Genomic DNA, 18,881 nt, shown 5'->3' with positions numbered 1-18,881 from the left:
TTCCTCGTCCATTTGCACGGGCTGCGGCATATCGAAACAAATACGCTGATATGCAGAAATCTCTCGATCAGCAGAAATCCCCCGAATCGCTGCTAATGCCTAAATAGAGGCTCCTGTTTTCTTTTCCCAGCGTTGGGGGCAGCTAACCTCCCTCCCCCTCCTTTTTTTCCAGCTTCCATAGACGTCTGAGACACTCCAGCGCATCTCGCCAAAAGATAGGACAAGATCTATCCCTTTCAGTTGCTGTATTTAATCGGTCGCTGGTTTTTGTGGCCAATGTCCTATTTTTTTTTTTCCGGCGCAATTTTTTTTTTTATGCGCCAAAAACTCACTCATCTAAATGAATACATTATAATTAGAGATGAGCGAGCGTACTCGGAAAAGCACTACTCGCTCGAGTAATTGGCTTTATCCGAGTATCGCTGTGCTCGTCCCTGAAGATTCGGGTGCCGCTGCGGCTGACAGGTGAGTCGCAGCGGGGAGCAGGGGAGAGCGGGCGGGAGAGAGGGAGAGAAAGATCTCCCCTCCGTTCCTCCCCGCTCTCCCCTGCAGCTCCCCGCTCCGTGCCGGCACCCGAATCTTCAAACCCGAGCACAGCGATACTCGGATAAAGCAAATTACTCGAGCGAGCAGTGCTTTTCCGCGTACGCTCGCTCATCTCTAATTATAATCCAATGCTTCAGACGGTCGTGATTTTTTTTTTTTTTTTAAAGCAGCTTAATTAGCTGCGTATATACGGATGGTGAATAAAGCCTTAGGCTGTATTCACACTGGTGATATTCTGTGCGTGTTCTGTCAGATTCCGAGATTGGACCCATTCAGCAATTCACACCAGCGATTGTTCTTAGATTGGTTGTCAGTTGGAAAGATCGCTGTATGTCATATTTTTGTGCGATTCTTGTTCAAGAATCCCTCGGTATTTTCTATTAGAGGAATTTGCAAGCAAGTGGGGTGCATTTTTAATGCCTGTAACTAGGGGGAGTAGTTGAAATGCAAAAACTGGGGAGCGCAGAGCGTATAAAACTGATAAATTGTGCATGAAAATCACAAAAATGCGTTAAAATTTTCCATGTGATTTTCATGTGTTTGCAAGTTTTTTACTAAACACATTTGCAATGCAGCCCTCGATGTGGCGGTTAATGCTGGATCTGTACGTGGTATCGAAGGGGAACCTTTACAAAATATTTTGCTCAAGTTTCTGCTGTAATAAAGTTGCAAAATTTTTCCCGAGGCTTCCACAAAAATGTTGCTCCTTTTGGCAGTTTACGCCGCAATCCATCATTTTCATTAAACGTGGGCGTGGCTTGTTGAGAGGGGGGGGGGCTTCACCCCAGACTGACACATTTCTGTATAATTTATGCCAGAACGTGGCGTAAATTATGCCAGAAATGTATGCCAAGTATGTGGCTGTATGGGCGCACGGAGGTTTCGAGATGTGCCTAAAATATGAAGAGGAATGTGCCTCTCTATATATTAGCCGCATTGTGCACTGAGGGAAATGGCATGAAGACCGGCGTTTGAAAGGTCAGTCTTAATTCCCCTTGAGTGTTTTACAGAGATAGGTGGCTACCACTGCACCCCATCGACCCCCAACACAATGAGGTCTCGGGGTGCTTATGGATTACTAAAGGCCCATTTACAGTGGAAGATTATCGCTAAAACTTTGCTCATCGGCGATCGTTTTAGCAATAATTGGTGCGTGTAAATGGGCGCAGGGCACCCGCATTTCGGGCTCTTTTCGCTGATCGTTACAATCAAGTGAGCTTGATTTTAGCAATCAGTTTCATCAGTTGTTCTCCACGGGGAGTGCTGATAGCATTGTTTCCCCCGTGGAGAACAAAGGATACACAAGCACAACCTAAACTCCATTCCATAATGTCACTACGGTTGGAGAAGTTGCCCAGAAGTGTGGACAACAGTGGAAACGGGACCACAGTGCTTGGGATTGGTGCGTTCCCAGAGGTCGGACCCCCACTGAGCTATCACTTTTAACTTAAATAAAAAGTCTTTTAATCAGAATACCCCTTTTTAAAGGTGCCCTGTATCTCATTGCATCTGTTTCCATATACCGTGGAGACAGCCGAGTAGAGCGGCCGCCCTGGTTCAGGTAGCACCATGTACATTGAGTGGAGCTGCCGTGGACATGCTCCGCTGACGGACCCTTCAATCTCTTCCACACTTTGGTTGTCAGTTCAGAAGACCCTGGAGCTTGGGATCTCCCCTCTAGTCATAATGGGGGCCCTCCGCAATCTGATCTTTATCATCTCTCCTGTTGATCGGTGATAAATGTCAGTTGTGGGAAATCGCCTTTAAATGTCCGTCTGAATGTGTCAGCAGGGCTTCGTATTTCAGCGCAATTTCTTTAATATACAGGCAAATCTATAAGTGTGCATTTTACGTGTAAAGCCCCAGAAGACCCTACATATCTTGTTGACATCATAAGTCAAGGAAATTAGTGGGCCAGCAAATCCAGCTGCTGCTTGCTATTTCTGGCCACTTTCCCTGCTTGGGGAATTTGACTATTGGCAGATGGACATTTAGAGGATATTAAACTGCTCCACTTTGACGCTGCAGTCCGTTTCTTTTAATAGTTTGCTGCACTCCTACGGTTCGCCCGTGCCCAGTTGGTTATGTACTTGCAGGCATCGGCTATTGTAGGTCTTGTAGTCGCAGAATTTAGGGGATCTCAGGAGGTGGATCTACTACATACTGTAATCTATCACCCCTCTCTTCATCCTCCGAGGACGGGATTAGGAGGTGAAGCAGAACACAACCGGATTCTGCATGCTATCAGCGCTGTGGAAACATGGAGCTTAGCCGCCAGGATGGAGGCCGACGGCTAATATTTCAGATCGGCCTGGAGTTTGTCTTGAACGCTCTATTATATATTGTTAGTTATACACCGCAATCCCAGAAATTACAGCAACGCAACGTTTACTCTGCACACGGCCTTCTCCAGGCTTTTATGGGCCCATGGACAATAGTGCCACATTGCCCCATTTGCCACTCTTGGCTGCCAAGCATGTAGTATATTTGGCTAGCGGGCATTAGGTTTGCTTGGTGCAGATGCCCTCATTGCTCGCATACCCATCCGCTGACAAATATCTGGAGGCAATGCAGTAGATAGGGAGGTCATGAAATAATACCTTGTTTAAAGGTGGTCCGAGTCAGTAAACGTCTGTTCCCCATACAGTATAATAACAAATGGTCATACACTCGCTGATCCCGCTGTGGTGCGAATGTCTGCTATAGAAACCTCACATTAAATCTGCTACATGTTAGATGCCCTCTAATAGTCTTACAACTACTGATGGTCGGCCACGTTATTATGTGTGTCCATTAATAGAAGTGTTCTGTACATTCCGTGTCATGTATGTCATATATACAGGGGGCCTCTGGCAGTCCGCCAGCCTTACTTCTCTGTGTAATGTAAGCTGTAAGATTTGGAGTCCCTCCACGTCATCCTTTAGTTGTAAGGATCACGTTATCTTCACACTCCAGATTAGACCCTTTCTGGCACATCTGGTATTTCTAGTTTTGGGTGTGAATGGTCTTGATACAATCTAATGTCAGGACATACATAGCACTAACATTGCCTTGTAGTGGCGTAGCTGGCAGATTAGTAGTTACGTCTTCAATGGCGCTGTTGGCTTGTTTCCCGATCCTCTTGAATTAACACCCGCTTTGAAACTGGTGCCTGGAGATAGTGCATGTGTGATGGGGGTTAGCTGTTTTTGCTATAAGGCCTTGTTCACACATAGCGGTGCGGGCGGGAAGCTTGGGAATATCGTGCCACAAAATCTGTATTGAATAAAGAATTGCGTGAATGAGAGCGCTGGAATTAGGAATGAGTCCTAATGCTGCCACACGCTGATCGTTAGATGGTACATTGAAGGGACTGTGCCACAAAAATAAGTTCTCTCCTGCCCGCGATATAAGGGGTAACTTGATGGTCAATGGCGGTCCAACCCCTTGGCCACCCACTGACCTGGAAACAGGGTTCTTGAGCATCCACTAATGAAGGCAGCAGCGGTTGGACGTGTGCGCCTCCACTGCATTTACTTCAGTGGTACAGCCAGAGGTGATCAAATTCAAGCACTGGGCTGTCTCCCGCAGTCCCATTGAAATGAATGGAACAGTAACTGGTATGTGAGTGTTACTCCAGACCCCTATTTTTGGGATTGGTGGGGGTCTCAGCATTCAGATCTCCAACAATCAGCAAGTTATATCCAACCCTGTGGATGGGGGCTAACTTGTTTTCATGGTACAACCTGTTTGTGGACCTCCCCCCCCCCCCCCCCCCCCTTCCCCCAGCTCTTTTACACTAATCAACATTGCTGTTTAAGGGCTTGTTGTTACGGGACAAGAGTTGTAGTTTTTAATGTACCATAAAAAGGACTGAAAAACTTTTTAAACATTCTAAGTGGAGTGAAATTTAAATGAAACACAATTCTGCATCTTGGGGTGGAGTCCTGTTTTTTATGGCGTACACCCTGCAGCAAAAATGACATGTTTATCCTAAGAGTTGATATGATTACAATACCATTTTTTTTTGTTTTTTCTTATCTGGCCTTACTGCTTTAAAAATTTTTTATTTTATGCTGACTTCTTCTGACAGCCATAACTTTTTTTCTTTTCCATGAACATTGCTGCGTGAAAGCTAATTTTTTGCGTGACCTCCTGTAGTTTCTGTTAAATAAGAGAAAAGGTGGAGTTTTTCTTAAACATTTCATTTTAAAAACGGTTTCAAAACTCATTTTTATGTACTTTTTTTTTCTTTTGCCGCCATAGGGAACTTGAACTTATGATTGTTTAATCGTTCATTGCGTATAATGCAATACCATAGTATTGCATTATACTGCATTCTGACGGGCAGTCTATTAAGGCACGCCATAGATCTTAAGAAGGCCCCCGGTTACTGTGGCTAGTGAATGGCACCTGCAATCTTCTTGTGGTGGGGTGTCGTTTGGGACCCATGTACTCTGATCGGTGTAATTAAATGATGCTGCCGGCCTAAAGCTGTGTTTGCACATTGTAGGTTTGTTGCGCATATGAGTGATTGGTGCAGAAATCTGAATGGATTGTAAGTCCCCTCGCGTATGCTGCGTAAACGCCCATTCACACATACGGAAATGATTTTCTGTACTTTCTAAAATGTTTTTTGATTTGGTCTAGACACCGCTGTGTGCTTTCTGAGAATGAAATGCTAATGTTGTGTATTTTATGTCTTGCTACAGTGTCCTTCCCTCACATGCCGGGGTCCGGGGGGCCGTGGTCCAGTCTGGTAGAGACTTCCAAACCATGGGACTACTATCCTCGAAGAGAAAAGGACAGAGACCGCGAGAGGGACAGAGACCGTGAAAGAGAGCGGGACAGGGACAGAGAGCGTGATCGTCCGAGGGAGAGGGAGAGAGAGCGCGAGAGAGAGCGTGATCACAGTCCCAGTGTGGGAGCTTACAACAGGTGAGAGAAGTTTGCATTAGCATTAGAGATGAGCGAGCGTACTCGGAAAAGCACTACTCGCTCGAGTAATTTGCTTTATCCGAGTATCGCTGTGCTCGTCCCTGAAGATTCAGGTGTCGGCACGCAGCGGGGAGCTGCAGGGGAGAGCGGGGAGGAACGGAGGTAAGATCTTTCTCTCCCTCTCTCCCGCCCGCTCTCCCCTGCTCCCCACTGCGACTCACCTGTCAGCCGCAGCGGCACCCGAATCTTCAGGGATGAGCACAGCGATACTCGGATAAAGCACATTACTCAATCGAGTAGTGCTTTTCCGAGTACGCTCGCTCATCTCTAATTAGCATCCATGTAATGGTCAGGGACAGTAGATGGTTTGCCGTTAGGGATACCTTCTGCAAACGGTGGAAATATAAGTAATTTCCTATATATCAGCCAGCAGCCAATAGGTATCAGTCACTGTGTTTTTACTTCTCCAGTGTTTTTTTTTTTTTTTATAGTGAAACATTTTTAAAGAGATCAACCTAGTTAATCCACTTCATTAAGGCCAGATCCACACGCAAGAGCGCAATATCTGGCTGAGAAACGTGGCCCGATATTGCACTTGCAAGCGTGCGTTTTTCATGCTGATGCAAAGCGTTTTTCTTTCAAAAACGCCTCGCATCACTTATGTGACATTGCGATCTGAAGTTGTGTGCTTCACGACCATCAGCGGATCACGTTTCCCATTGAGTTCAGTGGAAAACATCGCACTCAAATGCACATCTCTCAACATGCGAGTGCCATGCAATGTCTTTTAAGGTGCCATTGAAAATAGTGGGCGGAAAAACTCCAAGATAGACCGTGCTGCAAATTTTTTTTTTTTTATTTAAAATCCCCCCCCCATCTCAAAAATTGCTTGTGAATAACTTCATTCAAAAAATGGATTTCATATTCTTGCCAGTTTGCTGCACCTCACAATGCACAAAACTCATGTGAGAATTCTCGCCCATGTGAAAAAGCCCTAACTCCTCTATGTTGAGTTCCAAAACTGCAGAACTCTTAAAGCTCTTGATGCCAAAACTTTTCACTGCTAGAAGCAAAACGTGACAACAGTAGATAGAGGGCCATACAAATCAGCAACTGAAAAATGTAGTGCCATTGATTCCCAGTAAATGAAACCTGGGTGCTAGAAAAGGGGATAGGGTGCTCTACCCTAATGTGCAAATAAGGGAGGTGGAACAGTACCTCCACAGTGCCACCTATTTGAGAGCAGCATTTCTTTAAGTCAATCTTAGGCTTGAAGGAATGCTGCCTTCCAATAGGTGGCACTGTGGAGGTATTGTTCCATCTCCCTTATTTGCATATTACGCAGAGGATCATGAATTGCCTTTAAGTCTCCTCATTCACAGTCTAGGTGCTCACCCTAAGGAGAAAAGATAGCATTTCTACCATAACGTATAACATGTGGATTTTATCGTGGATTGGTTGTGGATTTCACCCTACGCCCATGAAAGGGGGAAATCTACACCGTAGGTCAAATTCCATGAAGAGCAATTCTGCAGCGTGTGTGAGATATGTTACAATATCACCCACATGCTACAATATTACTCACATGCTTGGTTATTTGCTGCAGATTTTACCTGTGCAAATCTTCAGGATTTTTGTTTTATGCGGACCGATCTGTAAAAAGGCCTGTCATGTCTGTGGGTGAGCGGAATCAGTTGAGTCGCTTTGCAGCACAGGCCGTGGCGGTGGGGGGGAATAGAGAAAAAAAAAAGCTGGACAGACATCTACCGTGTTTCACCGAAAACGAGACCTACCCTGATAATAAGCCCTACCCTGATTTTCAGGGGAATGGTGGCTGTGGTGGTGGGGGGTGTCTTATCACCCAGCAGGCTCCGTTCGGGTATCTCCTACTGGGCTCTGTGCCCACCTGCAGGCTTCCGTGTCGTCCTCAATGCCGAAAGAGCATCTCTTGTTGGTGGCGAGGCTTGAATATCCCGCCTCCAGCAAGCGACTGCTCTTTTTGGTTCAGGAGCAACGCCTCAGCCAATTAGCCGACGCTCAATAAATAATAATAATCTTTATTTGTATAGCGCCAACTTATTCCGCAGCGCTCAATGAATTAATCACAGCCATTCATTGGCTGTGATTGGCTGAGGCGGTGTTGCTGAACCAATCAAAGCCGGCGCTTAATAAACCAATCAGAACAATCGCTTGCTGGAGACGGGGTATTCAAGCTCCGTCACCAGCAGGAGATGCTCTGCCGGCATTGAGGACAACACGGAAGCCTGCAGGTGGGCCGCAGCCCAGCGGGTGGGATCCGAACAGCGCTTGATAGGTAATTATAAGACTCTTTGGGGCAAAAATTAATATAAGACAGAGTCTTATTATCTGGGAACCACTATCTGGGATGATTTAATGATCCTGCATTGAGCAGGGGATTTGACCTGATGACCATGGAGGTCCCTTTCAACTCTACCATTCTATGAAATGATTGAAGCAGCACACCTGCGCAACCTCCACTTCACTCACTGGGGGACCGATCGGACCCCCGTTCTCTGGAACAGTAGTGGGTGTCCCAGCGGTTGGTTTTGCACTGATCATATAGTTATGTCCTACCCTGTGGATCAGAGATAACTTTATAACTTGACACAACTTTAAAAAGTTGAATGCTTTGTTGCACTTCTGCTTGCAGAGAAAGGAGTGTGATAAAAGTGCACATAACCAGCTCTCGCCCTCCATCCCCTCTCCTTTTTGCTTTTGTAATAAAGTAAACTTTCACCCCTCCCCCATTTTTAGCCGTTGCAGATATCCACATGGTAGTCATTAACCGGACTCGGCCTGCACATTGCCTGGTTGAAGCGCTAGGAGTCAGTGTTGCTTTTTATAGACATTCGGTTGTATATAGTATTTCTGCAGAATTGATCCCCTCCCCCCACCCCCTTTGCACCAACCCAATAGTTAGCGGTGTCAGGTAAACACTGAGAATCCGCGCTCAGATTAGGCACTAGCGACCAGAAGATTTCTGTTTTTCTCGGCCGTTGGCTTGTTATGGTCCTGTAAGTGGCGTGTGTCTTGTGCTACAAATTACAGGGTGAATGTTTTGTTTTTGGAGGGTCGGCGTTTTATCTTCATATGTTGAACAGACACCTTGATTCGGTTCCAAAATGTAAAGCAGCATTACCATTTAACCCATTCAGGGCACGCTCTTCTACATCTTATTCTTGGAACTCAAGGAGTTAACCATAAGAGACTTAATAGTTTCCAGACAAAGCCAAGTCTCTGTGCTCCAGCCAGCTATGAAAACACTGAGGCATCTAACGGGAGGCCTCCACGCTCCCCCCCCACCCCTCTTTCTGTATGTTTAAATTGTCCGCTCTCCTTACCACCGCCATATGGCTTTTCCTGAACCAGCCCTTACCGTGATTAAAGACAGCCATGAAGTTGTGGGCCAGAGGAACTTCAGTTTGGTCTTCCTGGCTCTTCAACTTTGTGCTAGTTTCTCGTAACGAATACATGGATTTTCCACATCAATGGCTTTTATTTTGAGAGCAGAATTAAGGTTTAGTAGAGTACAGACCTTGCAGCTTATTATTTTCTAGTGTCGGACATGAGCGCCGTTTAGAGGTATATATTCCTCTATAACGAGAGCATTTATATAAATATTTTTAATTTTTTTTTTTCTTGGAGGGGCAAATTTCACAACGAACAACAAGTACTTATACAAGTAATATAGCAGCTAAACCCCACCATATTCCAAAGATGATGTCAACTATATGTCCATTTAGCCAACCGTTCTTTCTCCTGACAGAAGGCAATCCCGGCACTCAGACGCGGGTAATAAAGCTTTTATTTTTATTGCACCATTTTGACGTAAAATGTTTTTCAGGCATAAAAGCTCTATCTTTCTTACATATTTCGAACTAGAAGAACAGTCAAACTGTAAGAAACACGTAGGTGGTGGATGGCGACCGCTACAACTAATTTGTTACGTATTGGACTGCAGGCAGTCCCCGGACCTGTGATGTATGGCACATGGGCAAATCACAGGCTCAACTTCGTTCCAGCTCCCAGGATCCTACACTTGTGCAAGTGGCCCAAATTGCACCCTGCATGGTCTACCACGCTCCAACACGCCTCTCTGCCACCACTGACCATTTCTAGCCGCTAGGTCAGCCACCTCGGTTTCCACCAGCCAACACACAGTTAACACACTTTGTAATTATGGATTGCTTAAATCATTTAAGGACGACTAATAAAGTTTTAAGCTTTTATTCTCAAAAAGGCTAGCAGTATTTAGGTAAAAATATACAAAAGATTTAGATAAAAGGGTAAGGTGGATGCAAATACGCACAAACAGTATAAAATAAAAGAAAGTCCCAGTCTATGCTGCTTCGAATAGTCCTGGGCACTGACCCCACACAGGAAAGGGATTTGGAGAACCTGCCTTGGATGCCACTTCTTGGTCTGACCATTTGGGAAGGGGACCCGGTTAGTTTTAAAGCCTTCGTCAAACCACACCTCTGCGGCCTTCTTTTTACATCCTCGATGGGATGCATACATAATCTGGATGAAACCCCAATTTAACATTTCAGCCATATTTTGCAAAGTCGCTTCTATAGGAAAGATATGGCTGACCTGGTTCATATCCACCTACACATGGATACTAAACATGTTACAAGACCGATGACAAGCTACACATATAGGCAATTCTGGGGATCGCACAGCGATGGGAGTAACTACACCAGGTCTGTGCTACCTTTACAGTTCCTAAAATGTAACCGCTGCTGTGGCGGACCTTCAGGTGACTCATAATCTCCATTATAAATGTCTCCTCTGATAAATGCAGTATCAAGATGAGGTGCCACAGTGTCTGGTTGGAGGACACACGAAGGACAAATGGTTGGGGGAATGTACTAACTGACATACCCTTGTTGGTCCCAGAAACGCATGTTACATCAAAAGAACCCTCCTCTCCATCTCTGGGGCAGATGTGACAAAGGGGGAATGAATATTGATAAGTACAACCCAGCTCTACCCAGACAACAAAGGTGGTAGAATGACACAAAGATGGCTGACGATCCACCCATGTAACAGAGATGAGACGGAGAACAGGAAGTGTGGGATAGTTTTGACTCATTCTGCTCCTAGAAGTCTATGGATAAGAGAAGGGAGAGAGACGCGCACAGAAGTGGCTGCAGCCAATGTTGACTCACAGTAACTTGGATTACATCTATACTGCTCAATTCTGCTGTATAATGTCCTTCATGCTGATATTTTGTTTGTGTGTGCTACAGAGAGGTAAAGATCAGAATCTGCCATTTTCTCCATGTGCAGTGTATAGAGGACAATGTAACAGCAGTCTCCATCCACCAGCTCAGTGAAGACTGAGAATGAGATATACAGCCTGGTGGTACATTTTGGATAGAAGTCATATAATAGTCAGAAATAGTGTTATTCCTCGTGTACACTCATGGCAGCTTATTCTGAAACGTCATCTGAAAGTGCAGGTAGATTGTGAACCCCTCATTGGCTATAGCCAAAAGCAATATCCTACGGGTAATTACCCTGAAGAGCGAGATTGTTGCTGAAAGAAGAGTGAATGAATGAATGAATGAATGAATCCTTCGCTCTACTGTATTTTGTATCGTTTGCAGTAAGTTGCAGAGAAAATCTCTAACTTTTGCAGCCCCCCTCTTGCATGTTTGTGAGGGGATCCCCTTAGCGATATACATGTCGTTGGGAGCGGGCAGCACGGCCTATATTGGCTAGTCGCCTCTCGCCCTTGTGTTTCCTTGTGACGGAGCATCAGGAGATGCGTGATGTGTTCAGCATAAGGTTTCTGTTTGACTAAGTGCTGTGGCAGACGCACAACATTTGTTAAGCACTATGTTGTGGTGTTGTGCGCTCCTCAGACGTGGCTAACCAGTACACGCCGCCCGCGCCAGATCAATTTGATTTAGTACAGCTACACAGGATTACGTAGTGCAGTGATTCATATCAAGAGCCAAATCCATGTGAACTGCAGGAGTCAAGATAGAGCAAGCATTTCAATCTCCAGGTCCAAGTCTTTACGGCTGTGAATTGTATCTACCCAGTAGGCAGTAATGCAATGTCCAGGATGTGACAGCTTCAGGGAGATTCAGCACAAAATATTCATCATTGTCAGGATGGACTCGGGGAACCAAAAGCTGCTTCGGGTGGAAGCCAGAGGTCTCATGTTCAATTAGTGGTCTTTGTAGGGGATGAGGGGGTGTCTGATCACTTTATCACTACTTCAGCACTCATCTATACTCGAAAGTTTTCTGAAGGAACAGTAGTTTTATATTCATAGGTAATATGAAAAGTTTTTGGCTGTAGCTAATTTTGGCCGTTACTTCACGGGTGACCGTCAGCATCCAGAGCATCTTCTTGCTGGCCTCTCCTAGTGCCTGTTCCATCACTTTACTCCCCAGTGGTGGTTATCATAGGCTGCCAAGGACCCGGCATAGGAAGTAGTTGTCTGTACATGCGTTCTCCGACAACCTGTGACAACCCCTACTCAAGAGCAAAGTGTTAAGTGTTGTAGGTCTCAGGAAGGGTTTCTATCCTGGAGTACCTCAAGGAAAATACCTGTATAACTCCATATCGTCACGGGTTTATGAGCGATTGCTCCTGTCAATCCAACCTGATCTGCTTCTACGAGGAGCTAAGTTCTAGACTGGACCGTGGAGAGTTATTGGATCTTGAATAGCTTGCTTTTTCCAAAGCGTTTGATACTGAGCCGCATAAAAGGTTGGTCTATAAAATGGTAATTCTTGGTCTGGGTGAGAATGTGTGGCAGTGGGTAAGTAACTGGCTCAGTGATAAAAAGCAGCAGGGGTTATAAATGATACATACTCTGATTGGGCCAGTGTTACTAGTGAGGTAGTACAGGGGGCAATACCAGAGGGGTCACCTAGTATTGGGCCCTATTCTCTTTAATACAGGGTTATTCAAAATGAAGGAACAGATTTGGGGATTTAATTACAAACTGCAAAAGACAAGTACACAATTCAAAAATTGCTGTAAGGAGGAAGGTTCAAAGTTTTTTTTGTTTTTTTTTGTTCGTTTTTTTTTTTTAATACCGTACTAATTCGTTCCATTTTCTGCCACATTGCAGCGCTGGGTGTCTTGTTTACAGTGTTATGGTCCCTGAGGTGCGTGGGAGACCAGTTCTTGCATATGCAACCGTGTTCAAAATTTTCTGTGTCCGTCGTAAATTTGCTTGTGACAAGGCTGTTTTTGGAATCATTGCTGCAATTTATGTTGTACTTTACCAATGCATTCACACTTGGCAAACTCCAGCACACTGCACAATTTCTCCTATGGTATCACCAGTTTCCTATAAACTGTAAGCAAGAAACAGCGCTTTAGTGTGACAGAAAATGGAAATTGGTGTGAGTAGTGTGACACATAGTGCCCGTGTTGAATGCGTGCCACCCCACGCACCTTACGAATCATGAAACTGTTAAGTGGCACCCAGCGCTACGCTGTAGCAGAAGATGGAACTTACTGGTATATCATAAAAAAACTTTGAACCTTCCTATTTTCACCGATGTTAGAATTGTGTATCTGTTTTGGTAGTTTGTAATTCCCCAAATCTGCTCCTTCTGTTTGAATAATCCTGTAATTAACACAAGCGGGAATAGCATTCAGTTGCAAATGGATCTGGATAAATTGGGGGCAGAGAAGTGGCGAATGAGGTTTAACATTAATAAATATAAGGTTCTGCACATGGCAGAGGAAATACATGTCATCATTACACACTAAATGGGAAACACTGACCTGGAAAAGAAAAAGGACTGGGGGATTTTAGTTAACTGGAAGCTGAACTGGAGCAACCAGTGTCAGGCAGCTGCTACCAAGGCAAATAGAATCATGAAGTGCATCTAAAGAGATCTAGGGGCACATGACAAGAACATTGTTGTCCTCTCTACAAGTCGCTGGTCAGACCACACATGGAATATTGTGGACAGTTTTGGGCAGCGGTACTCAAGTAGGATATATCAGAGCTTGAGCGGGTTCAAAGACGGGCAACTAAAGTAAATAATGGAATGGGCAGACTACAATATCCAGAGAGGCTATCAAAATTGGGTTTATTTAGTTTAGAAAAAAGACGGCTGAGGGGCGACCTAATAACTATGTATAAATATATCGGGGGACAATACAGAGATCTCTCCCATTATCTGTTTACACCCAGGGCTGTAACTGTAACAAGGGGGCGCCCTCTACATCTAGAGGAAAGGTTTTTACGCAGCACAGAAGGGGGTTCTTTACTGTTAGGGCAGTGAGACTATGGAACTCTCTGCCTGAGGACATAGTGATGGTGAACTCACTAAAAGAGTACAAGAGGGGCCTGGATGGCTTTTTTTGAGTGTAACATTATTACATGGTATAGTCACTAATTACTTCAGAAGGGTTGCTGATCCGGGGATTATTCTGATTGCCAGATTGAAGTCAGGAAGGAATTTTCTCCTTAAGGCCGCCTGCAGACGAGCGGGTCGGATCCGGCAGCGAGAATTCTCGCCGCGCGATCCGACCCGAGAGCCTGCAGGGACAAGCGCGTACTCACCCGCGCCTGGCGGCCCCGACTCTTTCATGTGCCGGCTGCCGTGCAGCCGGCGCATGCGCAGACCGGAGCCGGCGGCCGGGTGAGTGCGTGCCCCGCAGAAAATTAAAACATGCCGCGGTTTATTTGCCGCGCGAGATTTCGCGCGGCCAAACCGCGGCCGTCTGCATAGGAGTGCGTATTTTAATGCACTGCTATGCAAACTTTCAGCGGCGGAAATCCCGCGGCGGGATTTCCGCTCGTGTGCAGGCGGCCTAAGATGAGGAATATTGGCTTCTCCCTTATTGGAGGTTTTGCCTTCCTCTGGATCTATAGACTGAACTGGAAGGTTTCTTTTTCCATCCTTATAAAGTGTTACTATGAAGGTGGTATTATAAATGGGCAGAAGTGCCCTCTACACTTTCTGTGGTGCAGGCACTACTTGCACAGTATATCGGCATAGCAGACCATGTAAGGCCAGTTTGTTTTTTTTTTTTTTTTGCATTTCAGTCCATTCCATGAGCCATAATGTATTAATTCTTATTATTTCTGGAAGATCAAAAGCCATTATCTCCGGCTGAACTCTTTTCTGCGCTATTTATTTCAGATGCTCTATCTTTAATGGTAGCAACTTCAGTAGATCAAGGGAGTGTTCTGGGGAAAGCAGAATGCCCCGGCTGATCACATCTGCTGCTTATCTCTTATCAGTCAGGGTGATCTATGTTCAGTCTACTCTTTGCAAGTTTACAGAACTGTGTTATGAAAGATTTATAAAGTAGGAGTAAAAGAAATATAACTTCTGAATGGAAACACCAAGGAGTCCGGCTTGTTAGGATATTAAGAAGATAAGACTACTTAATCCATAGCTTCATGATGGCTGAGAAACCTAGCGTATCACCCTTATCTTGTCTTCTAGAACATTGTGCATTTTGTCTTTGCCTGAAGAAAACTATTTGTGTATTTTGAGGTTTTCACATGCTATAGGCTTCTGCACCGTGTGATTCATTGTCAACGTACTCTTCCTCCACAGTGAAGAGGAGCGGTACAGGTACAAAGAATACAGCGACAGAACGGAGAGGGGCTACGAGCGGCACAGGGAGAGAATTAGCAGAGAGAAGGAAGAGCGGCATAGAGAGAGGAGGCATCGGGAAAAGGAAGAGTCCTCGCGGCATAAATCATCAAGAAGGTAATATCAATTCAATCTTTATAAACCCTAAAAAACACTTGGCAAGGACAAGATCTCCGTGATTTTCTTCCCCAAGGCAGCTTTTGCATCTGTTTTAGCAGTACACATCAAGGCCTCCTCACTTGCTTTAGGCCGCCCTCAGACGAGCGGGTCGGATCCGGCGGCGAGGATTCTCGCCGCGGGACCCGACCCCAGCGCCTGCAGGGAGGAGCGCGTACTTACCCGCGCCCGGCGGCCCCAGCTCTTTCATGCGCCGGCAACCGGCGCATGCGCAGACCGGAGCCGGGCGAGTGACATTTCTGTGCGGGGCTCTGCGAGCCCCGCACAGAAATAGGACATGCCACGGTTTGTTTGCCGCGCGAGATTTCGCGCGGCCAAACCGCGGCCGTCTGCATAGGAGTGCGTATTGTAATGCACTCCTATGCAGGCTTTCAGTGGTGGAAATCCTGCCGCGGGATTTCCACCCGTGTGCAGGCGGCCTTACTTTCCACACTGCTTTTTTATTATTATTAGCATGAAGAACAGGCTTCTTGATTCAGAGTTTAGCTTTAAATCAGTGTTTTTGCAGCCAGTTATTCTTCTCTATTTTTGGGCATGAAAGTTTAAAAAAATGCCAGTTAGGGTATATTCACAGGAACAATTTTTCTGTCCAATTTTTGGACAAAGTTGAGCCAAAATCGTGTACAAATGGAGCACTTATTTCAGTGGGTATATATTCACATGGTCCTTATTTTACTCAGACGAATATTTAAAGTAAAACAAATTGCACCCTGTTCTATTTGGGTGCGCTTTATGGATGAAAATCACCCATTCATGTTTATAGGCATGATTTAAAAAAATGGATTGCACTCATTTGATAAGATTGCAATCCGTTTGCATCGTATGGAACCATTAATAAAACAAATTGTGCAGGAACTTTAATTCAATCATTTTGAACCCATCATTTGTTTTTCCTCGTCTGTTTTGTTGGTGGACGCAGCCTAAGACCACAAGTATAGTTACTCCTATCTAGAAGCTGGACACTAAATAAAGTTAGTGTTAGTTTCTACTCCTGGCAACAAGCTAGCCAGTTTCAGATAATTGTCCGTGGAGGCAGAACTTCATTGGTCTTCAGTTTTCCTGACTGGGGGATTACAAGGCTGGCACTAGACTCTCCCTGTTTATCCCACCAAGTAGAGTGAACAGACCAGATTTAATCTCTGTTCACGGCCCAACCCTCAGAAGGCAAGGAAGCATGGGCAACATTAGTTTGACTCTAACCCACCACCCATAATGAACCCCACATTTGAGCACTCCCTTCCTCTTCATAGGCAGTTGAGCCCTGGGGGGTTGTTACACTGATGGAAACCAGGAGTTGGGCTCTTTTCGGCGGAATATTTAAGTATTCTCCTCCCACCCTCTCTTCTTCCTCCTATCCTTCTGGTGTCGGGGTCTCACTCCGCTATTATCACCTAGCCTGACTTCACTTACCAAAATGCTACCCTCTTTCCCAGCTGATACCTCTGGAAACTGGAGGGACCCCTGGGGACCAACCTCCCCCTTTTCTTTTCTTCCTCTAGCCCCAGTGGGATTAAACTTGGTGCTTGCTCTGGGAGAAAATTGGTCCACTTTGCTCAGGTGAAAGGAATGTAATTACATTCCCTATTATCGCTGGGGGTCACTATTGTCGCGGGGGGGTCACTACTACAGCTGGGGTATGTTTACATGTGGCGGAAATGGGCAGGGCTGTTTCAAAATAGACGGTGCAGATTTTGACTGCTTTTTGGATGCGGAAAGGCTGCAGAATTTTCCACAGAAATTTCCGCTGAGGACATTCTGCGGTATTTCCGCATCCAAAAAGCAGTCAAAATCTGCACGCTGTCTATTTTGAAGCGGCCCTGTCCATTTTAGAATGATGGTGGTAAAATCATACATCGTGATAAGCCCCGCCCCCTGACGTGTTGGCACTTTGCAATAAATAAGTCGGTTTTGGGTTGCAGTTTGGGCAATAGGTCTCTAAAAGGTTCGCCATCACTGTCCTAGTGGCTATCAAGTACGTTTTGAGCAAAATTTCCATTTTTTTTTTCTTCTAATTTTCGTTTTTGCAGAACATTTCCGTTCCACCTACTGTTTTTTGTTTTACATGATACTCTGTAGGACTTAAGAATCATTTCATTATGTTCCCAATCATTTTTCAATATATGGCTCAGGTTTGTTCTAAAAGCTTTTGCTGATATAATAAGCATTAAGGGGGTTTTCGAAGACTTTCACTGTTGACGACTCATTCTCTGGATGGGTCATCAATAGTTGATCAGTGGGAGTCCACCTCTCAGGATTCCCACTGAAGGCTAGAAGTTTCTGTGGGTATTTTCATATGACATATTGGTTTCTGCAATTTCTGTGACTGTCCTATTCCTCTGAATGACAGCCTGCAGAAATCCATGCCCTTGCTACAGAAACTACGTCATTCGGATGTATGGAATGAATATTCAGTTGCAGAAGTTACAGGGCATATTTGCATACCTGCCTTATGTGCAGATCATTTCCTTAGTTAACTGTGGGGCTATTTCTATTGATACTTTGTAGCTGGGTAGGCAGAGGTAGCAGTTATAGGCCCCTTTGTCATATAAGACGCTAGTATTTGACTAGGGCAACACGGTGACTTTGCCGCAACACAGGTCTCATGGCCAAAAATTGCCTTCTAACCCTGCAATCTTGTAATCTTAATTGAAGTCAGTGAGGTCACGTTGCGACTGGCAAGTTTCCATGACCCACAGATTGAAAAAAAAAATCTATACAAGTTGCATTTTCAGCATTCTACAAGTCATAGCAACTTGCATGTCGCAACGTGTTCACATTGAGTTTTACTAGATCGTGAAATTGCTGGGCTACTTCAACCTTTGGCCGCACAATCTGCGTTGTAGACCGTCATTGTTTAGCCCATATTTCAGATAATTAGACTGTTACAGCTTTGCTTTGGGTCTTTAGAGGAATGAGTTGCACCTCAGTGTGTAGCTCCTTAGACTGAACGATGTACCCCATAACCACAGTATAACTTCTGTGCTCCTTTACCTAGCAGCAGCAGGCGCCGTCACGACAGTGAAGAAGGTGACAGTCATAGACGGCACAAGCACAAAAAATCAAAACGAAGCAAAGAAGGCAAAGACACAGGAAGTGAACCAGCCCCAGAGCCAGAAAGCGTTGAGGCGTCTGCTGACTAAACATGCGAAATACACGCCCAGTGCTGAAACTACTACTTGTTTTACCAAAAGTGATTCACGGGACAGGATGTCGTTAAAAATTTACAAGTATTTTTTCTTCAGGGTATTAAAAATATAGAATCTTAACATTTTCTTTGTTAGCATGACATTTGTTCACAATTTCTTTTTGTATGTTTCTGAGGAAAATTAAAGTAATTTTTTTTTTCATGTTTTGTTGATTATTAAACTCATGTGAATGTGTGTGTATATGTGAATGTAGACAGGGTGTATGTACACTCGTTGACCAAAAAAGTGCGCCAAGGAGGAGGAGTTGGAATGGAATGAAACTTTTTATGTGTAAATGTAATGATGATTTGTAAGTGATTGCAACATTCAAACAAAAGGATACGTTTTTTGGGGGGAAACTGTACAATTCAAAGGAGGTCCTAGTACACTCTTGGGCCACCTCTAGATTAGATGCATGATGAGATACAGTTGGGCATGAAGG

General features: G+C 44.9%; 1 protein-coding gene across 5 annotated transcripts in view; it reads left to right on the top strand.

Annotated features, from left to right (window-relative positions):
* The window catches only part of FIP1L1 (factor interacting with PAPOLA and CPSF1), a 63,836-nt gene extending 45,235 nt beyond the window's left edge, over window positions 1–18,601 (top strand). For 4 of the 5 annotated variants that reach the window (XM_066573083.1, XM_066573080.1, XM_066573082.1 and 1 more), the window contains 3 exons: window positions 5,238–5,463; window positions 15,039–15,194; window positions 18,250–18,601. In XM_066573083.1, the coding sequence (XP_066429180.1) occupies window positions 5,238–5,463; window positions 15,039–15,194; window positions 18,250–18,394 (527 nt within the window). In that variant the 3' untranslated portion in view covers window positions 18,395–18,601. The remainder of the gene's footprint in view (window positions 1–5,237; window positions 5,464–15,038; window positions 15,195–18,249) is intronic. The other variant, XM_066573081.1, reaches the window with a different exon arrangement.
* The last annotated feature ends 280 nt before the right edge of the window (window positions 18,602–18,881 follow it).

This window comes from Eleutherodactylus coqui, chromosome 7 (assembly GCF_035609145.1).
Source record: "Eleutherodactylus coqui strain aEleCoq1 chromosome 7, aEleCoq1.hap1, whole genome shotgun sequence".
NCBI lineage: Eukaryota > Metazoa > Chordata > Amphibia > Anura > Eleutherodactylidae > Eleutherodactylus > Eleutherodactylus coqui.
This window is presented reverse-complemented; position numbering and strand designations above follow the sequence as displayed.